Source organism: Thalia democratica, chromosome 9 (assembly GCF_965202585.1).
Source record: "Thalia democratica chromosome 9, ktThaDemo2.hap1.1, whole genome shotgun sequence".
In the NCBI taxonomy this organism is placed as follows: domain Eukaryota; kingdom Metazoa; phylum Chordata; class Thaliacea; order Salpida; family Salpidae; genus Thalia; species Thalia democratica.
This window is the reverse complement of record NC_139173.1, coordinates 10,098,928-10,119,498: the sequence shown is the minus strand read 5'-3', so window position 1 is coordinate 10,119,498 and position 20,571 is coordinate 10,098,928. Positions and strand designations below refer to the sequence as shown.

At 26.2% G+C, this 20,571-nt stretch overlaps 1 protein-coding gene across 2 annotated transcripts; it reads right to left on the bottom strand.

Moving 5' to 3' along the window:
• Window positions 1-1,109: 1,109 nt before the first annotated feature.
• On the bottom strand, window positions 1,110-19,645 carry LOC145844764 (cytosolic 5'-nucleotidase 1A-like). 2 transcript variants are annotated; one of them, XM_082952184.1, is made up of 8 exons: window positions 19,535-19,645; window positions 19,265-19,360; window positions 11,141-11,308; window positions 9,220-9,349; window positions 7,736-7,858; window positions 3,448-3,614; window positions 2,272-2,433; window positions 1,110-1,789 (listed from the first exon to the last, which is right to left on the bottom strand). In XM_082952184.1, the coding sequence occupies exons 2-8, from the start codon at window positions 19,358-19,360 to the stop codon at window positions 1,550-1,552; spliced, it is 1,086 nt and encodes a 361-aa protein (XP_082808310.1). In that variant the 5' UTR covers window positions 19,535-19,645; the 3' UTR covers window positions 1,110-1,549. The 2 variants fall into 2 exon arrangements, with proteins under 2 accessions (XP_082808310.1, XP_082808311.1); XM_082952185.1 differs by having other exon boundaries at window positions 1,115-1,789; window positions 2,287-2,433.
• Window positions 19,646-20,571: the final 926 nt, after the last annotated feature.

Below are 20,571 nucleotides of genomic sequence, written 5' to 3'. Positions count from 1 at the left end.
TGCAGTTTATGCAGCTCCAAAATTAGGCCTTCCAACAAATTTTGTATATATTTAAAATGTTTGTATATATTATATTTGTTTAAAATGCAGCTGGCACAGATTGAGCATGCAGCTTTAATTTTACTAGTATTTGAAGGTCGAATATAAAAATTTGAAAAACAAACAAATTTGTCATTATATTCAATGAAATAATATCTGAGATTAATGGATAATTTATTTTTCCTTCTTTTTTTTTTTGACTAGGTGGAACAAAAGCTCCAGTGTGCCACGTCCCTGCTAATAACTGTTAGCTATCAAACTAACAGCCTAATTACAAGTTAGGAAAAATATGTTTGAGTAGATTTCAACATCGCGGGCCGCAGTTCGCCGACCCCTAAATAAAAACTTTGGTTAGTGTATAAAAAGAATATAAAAAAAGGTGTGTTGCTAATACTCTCAAAAAATACTACAAAAAAACACAAAAGTTTTGAATTATTAAACCATTAACTTTACTTATATTCCCATAAAAATTGTTTTTAACTTGTAGAGCAAGGCGACCAAGAGACAATTTAATTCATTTTAACTTTTTAAATATTTATTTCAATAATATTGTCAGAAAACTTTTCTGCCAAAATATGCAATGCACATGTTAGTATTATCAACTTAATTAATACAAAAAATTAACAAGATATCTTAATTTAAGAAATGTTCCATAAAGTTATTACGAGAACTATTTTATCAAAACTTTTATTGTAAAAAAGTTTCATCTAAAACAGTTCGTCAATTACAAAAATACCTAAAAATAATAGCATTATACAAATTTTGTTAAAAATATAATTTTAGTTTACAAATTTTTCAAAATAAAGCAATACAAACAACTTAAGTTTAAAACTATAAAACTGCTAAACATACAAAAAGTACGAAATGATTCAATGTAAACAAAAAATATACAAATATAAAACAAAACACAAAAAATTTTACTGAAATTAAATTTTATAAAGTGCTTAAAGTAATACGAATGCATTATAAGATAAATAAAATAAAGTCTGTACAAATGTGTATTGTTCATGATTAAAAATATTTTTACGAGAAATAGATGTGCAAAAAGTAAAACTTTAACGATACTTGAAATACATAAAAAATAAAATACACTGAGTTTAAAACTTATAACAATTTTGAGGTAATTTTTGGTCAACGGCAATTAAAATAAATCTATTGTGCTAAACAAAAATCAAAATTTAAAAAATAAATGTATATACATTTTTTTACATTATTATTTAAAATTTTGATTGCCTATCAAAGTTTAAAAACTCCACAAATTTTATTATTGCTTTTAAAATATAATGAAAATTTAACTTTATAACTTTTATAACTTTCACATCGCTGGTATAAATCAAATGATAGAAAAGTACAAATATACAATAAAATTGTTTTAGTTTCAAACCTCAGAGCAGATATATATATTTATCAAAGCAGAGTATTAACCTGATAAGATTGCAATATGTTAGTAGATTGTTGCGCAACAAAACATTAAAAAAGAGAATAAAAACTTTTACAACCCAAATCAACCTCATTGCTTGCAGCTCAAATCTCCACCTTCCTGCTTCACACCTTCCTGCTTCCTGTCGTACTTCCTCGCCACCCCGTATGGAACGTACGCGGCGTTCACACCATGCTGCAGCCCGCTGTCTATGTTCCTCTGCTGGTCGTCGAAGAAGAGGTGCGGGCGGATCTTCTCCAGTATCGGTCCCTTCGGAGCTCCCGCCAGGAACAACGCCTCGTCGATGTCCAAGCCCCACTTGCGCAAGGTCTGCGGTGAAGAGTTTAAACAGCTAGCGTTTTTAAACAGATGTGAGAAAAAAATTTGATGTGTATTAAAAGAACTAAGTTCCTCGATAAATAAAAAATACTTTTTTAGTGTTTTACTCCTAAATTGTTGGTAATAAAATTAGTGTGTACAAAGTTTCTATTTAGGATAAAAAACTATTTTTAAATAAAATCAATTAAACAGGACATAAAAGAATTAAAATGTATATATTTTTGTGTAAACCTAAATATATACTTGGAGCCTTTTTTTTTGTAGCCAAGATTTTTAGATCGAAGAAATCTCACAAAACATACAATTGTAACCTTATTAGTATGTGAATTAATTTAAAAAAAACACTTTTTTTCATTTAAATCAACATTTCAAAACAACAAAAGTATAGCGCGAAAGTTTGTGATACAAAGGTAAAAAACATTCTAATATAAATCAATACATTTGTAAAAAAAAATTAAAAGTAATACACCTACAGAACAAATACACACCCTGAGCGCTCTGAGGCCCGAGCTGGCGGCACTCCTGGCAGTGACCAGGTAGGTTCTGATTGGACAGTTGTCAGTGAATTTGGCGCGAATTTCTCCCAGAAGCATGGCGAACTTCTTCAGCGGTCCGTGCTCCAGTATCATGTCGGCCTGTAATAAATATTCTATTGTGGATAAGGGAAAACTTTTAATTTATAGTTTATAAATCAATTAGAACTATTTAACAACAGATTGAGCTGTTTATTAAATACTTTTCTTAACGTCTAGTGTGTTTTATTATTATATATACTTTATGAGTTTAAAATATATTCTATGGTATGAAATAAGAATAAACCAATAATATTAGATTGCAATGATCTTATTTCATACATAGTTTTTTTATAAGTCTTTATCTAATAATTTTTACGTTAACTCTATCTAAGTCTCTACTTATTAATTTTTATGTTAACTCTATCTAAGTTTGTATCTATTAATTTTTACGTTGCTCACATATTGATGGCATGCACAAAGCTATAAAATTTTTTGATTAAATTTTGTTAACTTCAAAACATATATCATTATCTTTAACTATTATTTTATATTATAATAAACTACTAAAGTAATGATGAGTAACTTCCTTAAATATATTTTAGTTTATACTCAAACTGACTTGACGCATACTGTTTTGAAGTTTGAACGTTTAAAACTACATATCAAAGTATTAAGTTATGTTTTAATAAAATTTTAGTTTATATTCAGTTAGAGGAACAAATAAATACTTTTATTAGTATTCTTAACTTAATTGTTTTACCACACTACTATATTTGTACTAAAAAAACAACTTTGATGCAAATAACTGTAAACTTTTTTTGACATAAACAGTACTTTAATATATCAGTTATAAAAACTATGGTTATCTTAATGTTAATTTAAACTTTTAATAAACAAGATTTATTTATCTTATAAATAAAAGCCTTGTAATTTTTTTTTTATCTATGTAAGAACATTAGTTTGTAAATTTTCCTAAAACCTTAACTAAAATAATATAACAAAACATCTTAAACATCAGAACAAAAATTAAAGTTAGCTTCAATATACATGAAACAATTACTTATAGAAAAGTATGTCATCATACACCGACTTTACATTATTTTAATTTAAAATTTAATTCAGTTAACAACCCACTTTTTTTTCTTCGTGCTTGAAGAAGTTTTCGAGGCCGGATTTCTTGGCTATTATCTCCGACTCGTCTGAGAAGAGAACAGCGTCTCCGTCGAACGCGATGCGAAGCTGGTTGGACAACTCGACAGTGTCCCTGTCGCAATTCGGGTACAACGTTGCTGCTGCTATGCCTTCACAAAAAATTATTTGATTGTTCAAATTTAAATTTCAACTGTTTTTTAGAATATGAACGGTTGGATTGAAATATTTAATGTTTTTTGTTAAATTATTGATAGTTTTGCAGATAAATTAGATTGTTTTTTGCCACAAAAAAATCAACTGGTGTATTTTTGCTGCTTTCAAAAAATGTTCATCATGACTGTGATAATATAAATACAAAGTTGTTAACTGTTTTGAGCGTACAAGCATATGGATTAAATTCAGTAATTTATGTAGATTTACTATAAAACGTAGGTAAATAACTTTCTAATTAATTTTTGAACACGCTTGTAATTGACAGGGTTTGAAGTGCATAAACTTTAGTAACTTTAGCCTGACATTTTAGAAGCTAAGTATATACTTTTAAATTGGCACAGCAAAATTGGCTGTCTCAACTCTGGATTAGGCGCTGGACGTTACACTAAGTCTAACTCAACATTTAAGGGTTAATTTTCTATTTTTATAAACTGTAACATTTTCCCTAACCCTTGTTATTCGGCACCCAGATGGGCTAAAAAACAGATAATACTATTTTGCTTATGATTTTAGTTCAAACGAGTATTTGAATGTATTTTAAAAGTTCACAATTTAATAATCTATTTAAATATAAGCTGATTTGCAATTCTGCAAAGTCCCCTGTATTTACCGCGATTTTATTATGGCAGTATTAGCAGCCACACGTCATCATAATACAAATATTTACAAAAAAATATTGGTTCAAATTTGAGTTTAGGTAAAACAAAAATTGTTTATAATAAAAACATATTTTAAACATAAAATTTAATCTCAAATATGCGTATTCAAAAGCAGCAAAACAGTAATTGTACAGTGTAAAACAGTAATTGTACAGTTGTTTCAACTTGTTGTTACAAGTTTACAAACAAGTTTCAGAGTAAATGCTTAATTTCACTTATTTTAAGAAAAAGAAAGGATTTTAAATGATAAAATTTGAAAACAAACAGCATTTTGAACAAACTATGCTTGACCTAAAGTTGCAAACTCAGAAAGTTGCTGTTCTATCAAAAAGCTTTTTTTAACATTTAAGGAAAGCCGTTTGAGAAAATTAAAGGCATACAAACTTTTAAAATATCCATTTAAGTGATAGTTAAAAGAAAACAAGAACTTCGGTAAAACTATATGACTAAACACTTTAATTTGCACTTGCTAACTTTAAAGTGTACTTAATTTAAACTACAAGCTTGACATTTTCGCTTATGTTTTTTTTATAATTAACTACCAAAGCGTTGCTAAATAAAAAAAATTACTAATTTAGTCTGATTTTATTGACGCGTACAAGCCTTGAATTGACTCTTATTCGTATTTTATCACTAAAGTTTGACTTCAATTGAAGATAATTTAAGGAAGTTTAAACGACATAAGGTTAGTTTTCGCTTATGAGTAAAAAACGCTGGAAAGCTTTACTTGCTGTAATAATAAAGTAAACGTTGTTGTATGCAAGAAAAAAAAACAACTAAAAATGTATTATTCAAAAGTTAATGGTACATAAAGTTTAAATAAACATTTTTGTAAGACGAAAAAAGGTAATACAAATTTCTTTTACCGATTACTTTTCTAAGTGATAATGTTTTTGCAAACTACAGAAACATCATCCATAGAAATAATAATAATTAAAGTCAATCAAAATAGTTAGTAGATTTTTGCCTATATAAACACTACAGCTTTTAATTCTATTAATTATGACAACGTTAATAACTATTTAAAAATTATAGGTGTATGAAGAGTTTAAAAAGCTATAAAAAAACTTTGTTTTAGTTAGCTTTACACAAAGCAAAATTGTCAACGCTGACACTTTGAACAACTTAACTTGATAAAATTCGATTTTATATTACCGCCAAACGTGTAGAAGTGTCGATATTTCAATTACGTCGAAAACTATGACAACAAAATCAATATGGCATCATGTTACGTGTGCTGACAAGTCACTATCAATATGTTTTACATCATCATCAACACTTTAATTATCAAGTTATTTTGTTGTATTTATTTTTACATTTTATAACTACTTAAGTAAAATGTTGATGACAAATTAAGTGTTGTAGGAAAACAAAGAAATTTAATTAGTTTTTAGCTTCTTAGAGTTTTGTTGTAACGATTTTAATTACTTATTTTTTCTTTGAAGTCCACTTGATAAATAATCACTTTTTTTTTAATGTTCTAAATTGCGCAACTAAAATTATATACAATATACATATCTTTTAAAAGAACGATAAAACTGTTGTATTAAAAGTCTATAAATAAGATAAATATAACTTTGTGTTAACGGGTTAACACACTTCAACAGCGCTCTGTAAAAATAAACACTACACATTATTGTAGATTAATGGTTAGTAATAGATACAATATCGAATGTTAAATCCGACTGTTATAAACTATATAATATTTGCAATTATTAAATCTAATTATTACTAGGTAAAGTTAAATACAAAATAAAATAACTACTCAAAATATAAAGCACTCACATGAAAGTTGTAAATATACTGATTCATAAGACTAAACCGTCGTTAAACATTCGTAAATATTTTTGTTAATTACGTCACAATATTATGTTTTAATGCAACACAAAAAAAAATCATTTACCTTGCATTTGCAACATAGATAAAACTCTTTATGTTTGGAAAAAAGCAATTAGGAACTTTAGTTGAAAAGTTTCTTTACAATTATTTTAAATACATAATAAGTAATCTATTGTAAATAAAAATAATTAATGTTTGTTGTTTTACTTCTTTTTATTTACAATAGATTACTTATTATGTATTTAAAATAATTGTAAAGAAACTTTTCAACTAAAGTTCCTAATTGCTTTTTTCCAAACATAAAGAGTTTTATCTATGTTGCAAATGCAAGGTAATTGACTCTTTTTTAATGTGGTGCATTAGAACATAATATTGTGACATAACTAACAAACATGTTTTCGAATAATTAACGACGGTTTAGTCTTATGAATCAGTATATTTACAACTTTCACGTGAGTGCTTTATATTTTGAATAGTTATTTTATTTTGTGTTTAATTATACTTTATCATAATTTAGATTTAATAACTACAAATATTATATAGCTTTATAATAGTCGGATTTAACATTATATATTGTATTTATCATTACCCACTAATCAATAATAATCTAAAGTATTTATTCTTATTTTTAATAAACATATATGTACACCTACTTATGTTTTATTCTTTCCTTACAGTATTTATTTTTTACAGAGCTACGTTGAAGTGTGTTAACTTGTAAGTTTAATAAAGAAAGAGTACTGTTTGAATTTGTTTTATATTTTCATAAATATATTAACTTAAATTTAAACAATATTGTTAATAACATTTTCTAAGCCTAAAAAGATTTTTTAAATTATACATATTTAAAACCTATTACATAACAACTCAAACCCCAGAAATTCAAATCTTTAGAAAAACTTGTAAGGGGCTATAATTAAAAATAAAATAAAATGTGTACCTGGATGTTTAGTAAATAAAACATGACGATAAATAAAAAGTTAAGTCATAAAAGTATCAACTCACAATAACTTAGAATTATCAAAATTTTAAATGTTGGAATTCAAATTTTGAGAATTTGGATTTTGTGCACCCTCTACACATAGTTTTTTAAATAAACAGGGTTGCCACTCGTTTTTTCAAAAATTTTTCCAGGTTTTTCAAATTTCTTCTAGGATTTTAAAAGTTCATTTTTGGGTTTATTTTTAGTTTAAAGTTAAATTTAAGGTAAAAAACAGTGTTAAACAGTATAAAAAGATTGAAAAGATACTGTAAAGCTACTTAAAATGTGCTTTTTATTAAAAAAAACTTTTGGTGATGACAAATATTTTTTATCTGTATGATAATTTTTTGAGTCAAACCAAAATTTTACTACTGAACATGTTAAAAATTCTTAAAATTTTCAGGTTTTTCCAGGTTTTTTTTCAAAATTTCTTAAATTCCAGGTTTTTCAAGGTTATTTTTGCCTAAATTGTCTAATTCCAGGTTTTTCCAGGATTCCAGGTAAAGTGGCAACCCTGAATAAAATACTAAAGCGCAATACCAAGTTTTACAATAGGTTAGTAAATGAAAACACAAACCTTCACCAATGGCTTCAGCTACGCTTTCCTCATTGGCTGACAAGTACAAGTCGGAACCGTACGCCGACAAGTAACCAATCACAGACTTGCCCGCCGTCAAGCAGAACCTCTCTATGGTCAGTTCTGTTGTAATTATTCAGTTTTAAAAGTTTAAGTGAACAAGTTATAAAAAATATGTATCTACTAGTTTGTTTTGCTATCTTCAAAACCTATCTTCAAAACCTATGTAATTGAAACATCTTGAGTTTTACCAATTAAACATGACAAAGTCATAGCTAATAAAGTAAAAAACGTTACTTATTTAAAAGTAATATTTTTATTTTCTACTTTTGATAGTCTCTTAAACTTTTCCAAGTGGCTGTATAAAAAAAAACTTCAACTAAAGTTTATTGCAGCTATTTTGACAAACTATTTATTAATTAACTTATGGACAATTTAGGTCGTTCTCTAAATAAAAGTATTAAACGTAAAAGAAATACTTTTGATTTTTTTTAACAACTAGTTTGTACAACAATTAACAATAAATTGATACAAACTATTATTTACTAAAGATGTATCGTATAAAAACTTAGATAGTTAAAAATGTAAAAAAGTTTCTCTATTACTTTGCATATTTAGTAAAAAATACACTTGGTGTAAACATACACTTTAGCCTATTTAAAGTTAAGTTTCTCTAATACAAAATACGGCATGAAAATTAATACGGAACTTAAACTTATACATCGAATGATTAAAAGCACTTTTTCTAAATGAAATACATTTATATAACTACATTGGTAATCTTAAATTTAGAATAAAAAAATTATTACATTCAAGACGTTTACACTTTTATTACATTCAATTTGTAATAAAACTGTAATTAAGTAATATTCTCGAAATTAGAGATATTCAACACTAATTTATGAATAAAGTTAAATTCAAAAATATATATACAAGACAACAATTTTTAAGGAAGAAAAAATCAAATTAAATATTACGAATTTCAAGCAGTAAATTAAAAAACTTATTGATTGTTTTTAATGCTATTTACCGTTTTGTATACTTAAGTGGAGCATAATAAGCATATTCACAAAGAAAGTGTTTTTTTAGCCAACAAATGGCTGCTTATTTAGCAAAAGAAGTATGATTTTAAATACCAAAAGCAGATGTTACGATTACAAACAAAAGCCTAGTAAAAACAAACAAACAAACTAAAAGATTATACGTTTTACAGAGAACTTTTTTGTTAACTATACAGCATTCTTAATTAAAAAATTAGAACTTTCAATTAGAAAAAAGCTTATTTTTGATTTAGTATTTACTTAGAACGCTATATAAAATCTATAAATATACGTAAGTGTATATGAAAGAATAATCAATCACGAGTTTTAAAAAGATATATTTTCTGAACACTTTTCAAAGTTTAATATTTTAAGTGTAAAAACCAATTTTATGTTCCGTACTTATTATAAAGTAAGTTTACAAAATGGTTGACAAAAACTGACTGTGATGGTTGACAGAGTTAATAAGCGAGATTCCAACTTGAGCGGAATTGTTGGACATCAGTACAACGTCGAAAAGTCGTTTCTCGTTCGGATTCATTTCCAGCAACTTCAAGTTAATGCTTTCCAAGGCCTTAAATCAAAATCACATTTGAATATTGAAAAATAAATATTATCAATATTTTTGGAATAGTTGCTTTGTATTTATATTTATGAACTTCTTCTTTTTTTTTTTTAATTGTTTTGGTAGAAGCGTAATAAAAAAATAATACTTTTTATCAATTTGAATTCTAAAAAAATCTTCAAATAGTTTGTTGAATTACTTAAAACTAATCTAAGCTTAAACTACAGCTAATATAATATATTTCTATAAGTATACAGCTGTTATAGAGGCTTACCGCTTCAAAAGAAGGTTTAATTAAATGATGTATTATATGGCTTATAACCGATTTACTAGTGATTTAAGTTGTAATACTATAATACTTAAGTTACTTCACAAGTAACTGATGACCACTGGTAGTGTTACTACTGTGAAACTGTAGTTTTGCAATCAACTTAAATCACTAGTAAATCGTTTGACTGAAGCTCTTTAATTTTGTAATTGAGAAAACTTTTATTAGCTTAATTAAAGTGATATTGAATAAAAATAATAACAATAATAACTATTATAATAATAGCAGTACTAATATCAATATTATATGACTTATAAATACTTAAGTTTATAAGAAAGTTCTAAATAATACAATGGGTCTAGTATAGCTACAATTTATTTTTTAACTTAGTTATTATGTAATAAGACACGTAGAAGTACGACTAAACTTGCTTGATAGCATTTTTGTTTTAGACAAAAACTGTTTATAATTATACCTCTTTGCGTTAACTACATTTTTTCGACACAACTTTGATTAAAGGTTTTGACTCCAAACATGTTGGGGTGTATTTATGTTTTAAAATAACTAGAACACTAGAACAGTGCAAAACAAAACTAAAAAAATAAAGTAATTTGTTACTGTAACTTTTGCACTTACAGTGTGCGAGTGTGAATGTTTATTAGTCATCTTCTGTGACGCTTTTTCACAAAATATTGACAACTTATTCAAATTCAAAAAAAAAAAAACCTACGTTTAAACACTTACTAACTACATTTTTATCTTTTCTTTATAATTTTTGTTTTCTCTCAAAAACAAAATGAAGTTTAACTACACATTTAAGTCAATTATTTTACAAACTAATTTATTTCATGTTACCATAAGTTATCTTTAAGAAAAAATAAAAATTTATATGAAAATAGTACTACGATTGATTAAGTATAATCAAAGTCTTAAACTAAGCTTAACTATAACGAGTTATAAATAAATTTTGTTAAGACTTTCTATATGTGTAAAATGTTTTAATATTAAAAATACTTCTAAGTTAAATTGTACGCCATGATATTTTTATTCACTTTATTTGTTTAAACATTTAAAGAAAAATTAAGTTATTTACTTTAATTTAAATCCTAGAAGAGTTAGCATGCTGTATAGAATAAATATATTGATCAAAGAGTTTCACTTTTTTTAAATTCAGTTACAAACTAATGTTTTGATTAGAATAAACAATAACACTAAACTATTTTTTTCATGACTTTATTATCAGGCCAAAGAAGTAGTTTAAAAATCATAATTATGATCAAAGTTTTATATACTAAGTCTAAGTTCTATATTATTATATTTAGAGCAACTATTGAGCTGTGTTTTTAAGAAGTGCGAAACTTGTGTGGAATAAGAAACTTTAAAGGTAAAAATAAATTTTGGTATTCAAACTTAATAACTGTTATTTAATCATGTTTGTTTAAATATCAAAAAAAAATTGCTATGCAATGAGTTTAATACGATTCTTCCTTAAATCCAGTACAAGCTAGTCATATGTACAACAAACTAAATACGTGAATGAACGAAAACGCGGCTCCCGGCTTCAGGGGCTTGTTTTCGTTGTGCACCATGTGCTTGATGTACGCCTGCGTGCCCTGCTCGTCCCAAATCTTCCTCTCCTCCCGCATGTCGAACAGCACTCGCGACGACACTGCTATTATGATGCAGTCCTTCGGCTTCGGCTGCAAGATTTTTTGATGTAAAAAGCTTTTTTCATTCAGGCGTTTAAACTCGGGTTAAAATGGTTTTGTAATTTCTAATAACAGTGAGAAGTGTTCTTTATATTTGAAAAAAATTAAACAATAAGATATAACTTTTATGTAACTATCATATGATTATCAATAGTACAAAAGTATGTAAAGTACAAAATGCTTAATCCCTACTTACAAAACTAAATTTTAACTCAAATTAAATTTGTTTATAGTCACAGAACAACTAACTATCGACAAATTGGTTATTCAATGAGTCAAGCTTTGTTTAGTATTTTCATATAAATTTTAAACAAAACACAACGGATTTTGTGAGACAAATGTTTTGTCAGTCACTTTTGTTAAATAAAAACATAGCCATAAGTATCCTTTAATCTTTTAAACTAAACTACCAATATCTTTTATCAAACTAAATTACCTGATACTTTACATAAAAAATTTAATTATTTAAAACTAGCGTTTAAACACTTTTATTTAACAATTAGTTAAAAACTCATACACCTTTCAAAAATTTGGGTCACCCTGTAAAATAATTGAACTGGAGGGTCATTTTGCACATGTAAATAAAAAACAAAAAAAATATATATAAAAAAAAAAACAGAAAAATAAATTAAAAGACAAATTATTAAAAAAAAAAGCTTACTGACCTAGGGTAAGAGGTAACAGTAATAGTAAAAATAAAAAAATAACTAATAAAAAATAATTAAGTAACTATTTTAAAAAAATTAAAATTTCAACCCCTGCAAAAATTTCTTTGTGCAAAAGTGTGTCTGTGCAATTTTATCTGTGTGCAATTTTGTCCCCTTGTGCAAAAGTGCAAAAGTTGTGTCTTTGTGCAAAAGTATCTTTGGGCAATATTGTGCCCTTGTGCAATTTTTTTTTGCTCATGCAAACTTGACAGCTACCTGTTTATATTAGATATGTTTGTTTAGATTTATACTTGTTTTCATTTAGATTTTTAATTAAATAAAAAAATTTAAACACAGCGAGTTTTTTTATGAAAAATCTTCAATATGTGTGCATAATAATATAAACGACCAAAAAGAATTATGCTGCCATTGAAGGAGAGTCACTTGCCTTGCCTAGGTTAAAAGTTTTCAATGTCCCAGGAAAACTTAAGAGTGGAGTACTAGAAAAAAAAAGATTGTTGCCAAATATTTTTGGTAAATTTTCTTCATGTTTTTAAATTACATACTTTAGGGTCTATTTTTAGTTTTAAATAAAGTTCAAGGTAAAAAACTGTGTTAAGTAGTATTACAACATTGTATAGATACTGTAAAGCTACTTTAAATGTGTTCTTTAATAAAAATATTTTTGATGATGACAAATTTTTTTTATCTTTACTATAGACATTTTGTGTCAAATTGAAATTTTACTATTTAACATGTAAAAGTTGTTTAAAATTTCAGGTTTGTCCAGATTTTTTAGTAATTTTTGTTTAAAATACCAGGTTTTAAAGTGATTTTTTTCGAAATTCATACTTATTTTCACAACTTCTCAAATTTCAAGGTTTTCCAGGTTTTTCTAGCCTAAATTGTCAAATTCCAGGTTTTTCCAGTACTCCAAGTTTTTTTGCAACCATGTATATATTATAGTTGAATATTTAATAACATATTTATACACAAGGAGATTTCTTTCACCCCCTAACTTAAGTAATATATCAACAAAACCATACATTTGAAACTCATATGTTTAATATTTAGTTGTTTATGCTCAATATAGCATATCACATATAACTATTACACTTAAATTGAAGTCCTCAGAACAGCAATTCCCAACCTTTAACACAAGTTATGTAAATTAATGTTTATTAATTTATAAGTTAGTACTTAACTTTAATTTTTTTTAATTAAATAAAGTCTTTAAATTGTACAATTCTATATACCTAAAGTTCAAAAAAATTATTTCTTTTTTCTTAAATTTATATTTTTTTACAAAATTAAACACTGTTTTGTGTAGTGGGGTATATTTAGTGATAACCTTCTAAAAAGGAGTAAAACATGAAAAAGAAAAAAGGTTATAGAACCGCTGCTTTAGAAAATGAGATTTTGATTTAATGATGTTCTAAAATTAAAAATGATACATATAAAGTCATTTTTAATCATTTTTTAAACTTTTTGTCCAAAATATTGTACACAGAGGAAACAATAAAAATAATATACAAACGTGATTTTTTAAATAGCCAGTGGCAAAATATGGCTATTTTTTACCACAGAATGGTGCTTTTGTTGAATAAAATACCACAGGATGTAGTTTTATGTGAGAAGGTGGAGCACTTTCATTTAAAACTTTAAAAACTCAAACAAATAAAATAGCTGTTAATAAAATTCAATAAGTACAAAAATATTCTAAAAACAAAAAATAAAAACTTAACTTTATCATAATCAGCTAACGCTTACAGACAATTAGTAACTATTTTTTGCATACGCTTCCCTAAAAAATGTTTAATTTTCTTATCAACTTGGTGAAAATTTATCTATTTTAAATCTAAGCTTCTAAATCTATTTGATAAGCTAAACTAAAAGTTTGCTTTGTCAAAGAGCATTATGTTTTTTAGTAGAATTTTCAATTATTTATTTACTTTAAAATATTATGCTGTTTTTTGTGTACAAATTTTCTTATCTTTTTTAAACAATAATAAACTTTTTTTGTAATATATTATTGCTTATTTGGTATTTTAATTTTATTTTATATTCTTAAATTAAGAACCTATTTTACATTAAATATACTTCTTATTTTTACTCGTAATGTGTCTTTTATTTAAATGGCTGAGGTTTAATACCTGAGACCAATCTTGCACAATAAACAACAAAACCAATTTTTGTTGTATATATATTTGAAATTGTTTTTTTTAATTAACAAATGTCAAACTTTTTGATGCAAATGCAGAGAATAATACATCTAAAATAAAAAACAACCAGTCTTAAAACTTTTTACTACTGTATCAATGCTTTACGCATACCCTCAGAAAATAAGTTTGTTAACAGTTTTTTTTTAAGATTAACAAAAAGACACATTGTGACATGTCAAATAAATTGAAATAAACTTAAGTAGCTTATTCTAAAATCAACTTTTGTAGCAACCCTGCTTTCTAACCAAAATATGTATTTTTTTTAAATTATAAAGCAATAACAAAAAGTAGAAACAAAATTTAACTAAAAATAAACAACACAAAACAAAACATAAATTAGCTTGTAGAAAAGTTGTATTTAGAACAGGCTACTTAAATTTATTTCACAATGTGTACTTTTGTTATTCTTTATTAAAATTGACAATAAACTTTGTTTTTGTTCTGAGGATATGTGTAAAGCATTGAAGCAGACGTGAACAATTTGAAGACTAGTTGTTTTTTTATATTATAAATATTACTACTTTATATTTAACATATATCTTCTATAAACAATTCAGAAACAAAAAAAAGTTTTAAGTTTTGTCTCTTCAGTTCAGGGTTTCCCTAAGTGGGCCATGAGCAGCAAAGGGGCCAAAATGGGGGAGGGGTGTGCAGTTAAGGAGCAACAGGGGTGCCATAATTTATATTATGAAAAGCAAAAAAAAGGGGGGCTTTTAATGGTAGTTTTTTGAGTAATCTTGTTGAAGGGGGCCATAGTTTTTTTAATTTCTTTAAAGGGGCCATTTGAAAAAAGTTTGAGAAAACGTGTTTTAGTTTAATTCAATTTTTTATCTCTTTCCTATACATTGTGAATAGTATTGGATATTGAAAAATTTCATTAAAAATTGTTACACTTCATAAGTTTTATCATTGTAATCTATTCAGCAGTAGAACTTAATGACTGTATGAATGTTAATAAATACATTTTTTTAAAAAGAATACTCAACTATAATTGATTCCTTTGTTAAATTCTTTTTTAGTACAGTGCTTATTCACTTATCCGGACTTCACTTATCTGTACAGTTTTGATCAAAAGAAAATTCAAAAAACTTTCAATATTAAACACTACATTTTTGTATGATGCAAATATTTAAGTTTTCATGCTGTAAGAAAATTTTAAGTGATTTAATAAATTCTACAACTAAAACTATAAATGTCTATTCTTTCTTATTTTAGTAAAACTTTCAATAAAAACTAGTTTGTTAGGAATGATATGTTTCTGTTAAATTGCCTTTAATTTTAAACTTAGTCAAAGTTTTTCGTTTTTCTTTATGCTTATTTTTTTTTCTTTGGTTAAAAAGATCTTTTATTATTTAGAAAGAGAGGTTTACATTATTTTTTGATTTTAAGGATTAACAATTTATATTTTCTCTTAAAAAAATCAATCTTTTTTTATAATTAATAGTGAAGGCAGATGGAATTACAAATGATGAATTTTACTTGCTTGACTTTCAAAAAACATATATTGTTGCAGAGGGTTAGTAAATTTGATGTTTTTCTACCTTTGAAAACATAAATAAATAAACTTAAAATTCATTGTTTGTTATTTATCATTTTATTATGTATTACTCATAGTTACTATGTATTTGTTTTTACCATAACACTTTTATTATGCATTGCATTATATGCAGCGGTTATACTATTATATCAAAAAATATATTATTTGTTCTTATTGGGAATTTTGGTTATGCGGACACATGTACAGAAAAATTTTGCCCAACATGTTCGGATAAGTGAATAAGCACTGTACTAAGCATTTAGAATAACATATAAGTAGTTTTTTTAAGTTGTGATAATTAAGGAAGGGTAATATAGAGGGCTCTTAAAAAATTACATGGGCTCTTTTATGAACTATAAAGTTTCAAACATTATCAGCTAATTCATATTTAATGCAAAAACAAATAAATAAAACACTCTCTCAAGTTTTTTGTGATAGTTTATACGTATTACACTACTTTTCGTCAGAACTTAACAGTAGAACAATTCTAAAACTATGAATAAGTTTTTAAACAAAAACACAAAAAGTCAAAACTAACAAAGTAATAAGCACAATAAATAATCAGTGTAAAGTAATAAATAATTAAACTCAAATACTACTAACGGATAAAAAATAGATAATTTAACTAAATAAAGACACTTTATAATCAAATTCCTTCTGTTTACACAGTTCTGGTTTCTCCAAAAATATAGAGATAGCCTCCAACTTCACGAGATCAAACACACTATTGCAATGATGGATTATTCTAAATCTGGATATGTCATATTTCCTAGCACAATCTCTATTATTTATTAGATGATCTGCAACTGAAGATCTTTTTGCTGCGTTTTTTGTTGCTATTGTCTTTATTTCAGGTTCTTGTTCGATGAATTTCAATACACAAGCAGGTAGATGTTCTTTTATCCTGGTTTTTAAGTGCCTAGAGGTCTGCCCGATATAGCTCTTTTCGCAAGAGCAATTAAACTTGTATACTACACAACTTTTGTCTTTGTCTGGTATCGGGTCCTTCAACTGCACTTTTAATAAAGATTTTGAAAGAAATATAACTCTTGGAAGCACTTGATTGTAAGATGTTTTTGTTAGGTCTTTTAGTTTGCTCTCAAATACTCGTGATTTTTCTCCAATATAAGGTAGTTTTAATATTGCTGGGAACTTCTCCGGTCCAAATAGTCTAGGTTGATTTATGTTATTGTGGTGTGATTTTATCACCTTCTTAATCAGATCTGGTGGGTAACCATTTTTTATTAAAATTTCTTTTATTCTCTCAACCTCTGAATGAAGTAATTCTTTCGAACAGATTCTGTATGCTCTATGGTACAGCGTTTTGATTAGGTTTACTTTTCGTTTCTTGCTACAAAACGATTGGTAGTGTAAGTATTGCCCAGTGAAAGTTGTTTTTCTATAAACATTCGTTAAGAAGCTTGTTTTATCTTTTATTATTAATATATCCAGAAATGGCAGCTGGTTGTTTTCTTCTACTTCTTTAGTAAAAGAAATCTTTTTATGTAAAGAGTTTATTTTTTGAAAAATATCTTCATTTTCACTTTCTGTTTTGGATATGACCAAACAATCGTCGACGTATCTTATGTAGACAACTTGTGAAGACAAGTCGTCAGCAATTTTGGATTCTAAATATCCGATGAAAATATTTGCTAGAGTAGGACCCAAAGGTGACCCCATGGCTACGCCGTCTATCTGACTGTAAATTGTATTGTTGAAATTAAACTGCACATCACTTGTTGCTATTTTCATCAGCTTTATAAAATTATTCTTCTCTAAATTAGGTTTACTTATTTCATATAATTTGTCAGCACTTATCTTAATTGATTCTTCTAGTGGTACATTTGTGAACAATTGCTTTACGTCAAAAGATGTTAAAACTGTATTAGTTGATTTAGCATGTTTAATCTTTTCGATAACTTCAAAAGAGTCTTTTACAACAAATTTTGAGTAATAAGCTAAAACTGGTTCTAATAAAAAATTAAGAAATCTGGCTAATTTGTGTTGTGGAGACTTGATCATCGACAGAATAGGTCTAAAAGGAATATTTGGTTTGTGTAGTTTTGGAAGGCCATACATCCTTGGCCTAATTGAACCAATAGGTTTAATGGCATTAAAAACAGATTGTTCTATTTCTTTATTATAAACCAACTTTTTTAGGAAATCAATAATTGATTTCTCTATTTTATTTAAGTTGTCAAATTTACTGGTCGGTCCCAACTTTACAAACTTTGTTGATTCATCTAGAATTTTGTTCATTTTATCTAAGTATTCAGTTTTATCTAATAAAACAACACCTGAGCCTTTATCAGGTTTTGCTATGACGATTTTATCGTTCTTTTTGATAGTATTAACTGTGTTTACTATTTCTTTTATATTGATAAACTGACTTTTTTCCGGTATTGTTTTAGTATAATTGTGGGCTATAGCTACTAAGTTAGCCTTAAATGTATTAAAATCATTGCCATTCTTAGTTTTAAGGCCACTCACCTGGTTAAGAAAGCTTTCAAACCCTAAATAAGTTAGTTCTTTATTTACTTTCTTTGTAGGAATTGCGAAGTTCAGTCCGTAGGATAATGCATTTAAATCCTTCTCTTCTAACGTATAAGAAGACAGATTTATCACACTATGTTTAGGGTAAGATCCATATCTACAAGAAACTAATCTTTTCAAGTTTTTCTCATTTTTTTCCTTAATTCTTTCCATTTGTTTTGTTTCAATACTTCTTATATACATATTAAACTTTCTTGAATGGTCTTCCTTTAGTTCATTTTTAAGCTTGATACTACACATATCTATTACCAATCTCAAATTGCTCAAATAATGATTGTTTTTACTTATTTCAGATTTAATGAAGATAAAGTTGTATAGATACTTTCTATAAAGTTGCTTTTATAGAAAATAAAATTTCACTTCATTCATAATACATACCTATTTATTTATTATTAATACAAACATAAGAGCTTGACTATCAAAATTTTATTAACAAGTGTTATTTTAGCTGACACTTTTTCTCCTAAAAGAATCTTCAGAGCTTTTCAGTAACAATAAAATAACACAAAACACACAAATGTATATATTAAGATCAAGTAATGAAATGTAATTAGTTAGTAATTAATTAGTCTTTGTAATTATAAGCTAAAGTAATCATAAGGGAAACTATTAATTTTAAAATATAAACTAAGCAAAAAGACTTGTTAAAATAAAGTAATACTTACAAATAAAGTGATAATAAAAATAAACTGATAAAACTTAGGGTGGTATAACCGAACTATGAAAAAAAACTTTTACAACAATATACAATAAATAGAAATAACTAGATCTAAAGTGGGGGCACATGGAACAACTTCCATGTGCCCCCACTTTAGATCTAGTTATTTCTAATTTATCTGACAACTACAATAAAACTCAACAAAATAAGACAAAGTAAGGAAAATAATTAGATATCTCCATGACCATAAGCTTGGTACTTAAGTTTTTAACTTATACTCTCTAGTTTCCTAAATAAAACAACATAAAAATTAATTTAAAAATTACTTACAATTTTCCATTTACGAGATGCATATGGATTAACAACATGTGATACTTGACTTTCAGTTGTCTTTTCAGAGATTTTTGTCTTTCCAGTTGAATCCATCTGAAAAAAGTAGTAATTTTAAACTTGTTTCTAGTTTTCTTCAAATAAAATCTTAAATGTTAAAGCTAAAACTTAAGAAAATAATTTGAACTATTGTTGCACAAAAACTTTGAAAAAAATTAAAATTGTTTAAATTTTTCTTAAAAACTAAATGCAATTCATTTCAAAACTTACTACTTAAAATTGAATGTTGCTTGAAGCCTAGAGCTAGCTTGTTTTTATTTGATTTACAAAAAATATCTAATAAAAACTTGTGTAATACAATTTCTTTTTAGTTTTAAACCTGTTGAAAATTATTTTATAAAAATTATAAGTATCACACATGCTTAAGACTTTTAAAAAGCTACAGATAACATACAAAACTAATTGATGATATTTATTGAAAAAATCTTTGGAAAGAAGCACAAAAACAAATACAAAACTTCATTTTAACACTGACATTAGTTAAAACTAATTATAAATATTTAAGAAAAAGAACCTAAAAGGAAAAAAAAAATATTAAAAATTAAAGGGGTTATTGTTTATAAAATTTTTGTAAGAATTTGTACTTATTTGTATACTACAAAAGAAGTTTTTATATGTTGATAACTAATGACTGTTATTTTATGATTTAATATAATAATATTTGGGAATGGGTCAGATATGCACAAAGTTATTTTTGCCAAAGGGTCTAACATGCACAAAGGGACATTTTTGCGCAAAGACTTTTTTGCACAAAGGGTCATTTTGCACAGAGTAAAAAAGATAAAAGACAAAAAAAATGACCAAGGGTAAGGGTTAGGGGTAAAAATGATAATACAAAAAACTAATAATAAATTTAAGTCAAAAATAAATTATTAAAAAAAATTTCACCCCTTTTTAAACAACTTGAAAAGTAAAAGTTGTTTAAAATTCCAGGTTTTTTTCATGTTTATTTTTTTAATCTCATTCAAAATTCCTGGTTTTTAAAGAGTTTTTGTTCAAAACTCCTGGTTTTTTTCTAAATTTCTTAAATTCAATTTTTTTAAACTAAGTTTTCAAATTCCAATTTTTTCCAGGTTTTTTGGCAACCCTGAGTTTAACAACTACTGAAAATTTATGCTAGACATGCCAGTCTTAAATTTGTAATCGAGAGCAAAAAATCATTAAGTAGAATTAGAAGGAGATTTGAAATTAACACCAGATAACCAGATACTTCCGGGTTTATAATGAGTGTGGACAATCATTTTTAA

Coding starts and splice junctions, on each gene's coding strand:
- LOC145844764 (XM_082952184.1), bottom strand. CDS start 19,360: ATGGATTCAACTGGAAAGACAAAAATCTCTGAAAAGACAACTGAAAGT. Junction 7,859..9,219: donor TAACTCTGTCAACCATCACA/GTCAGTTTTTGT, acceptor TAATTACAACAG/AACTGACCATAGAGAGGTTC. Junction 1,790..2,271: donor TCAGGGTGTGTATTTGTTCT/GTAGGTGTATTA, acceptor TCTTCACCGCAG/ACCTTGCGCAAGTGGGGCTT.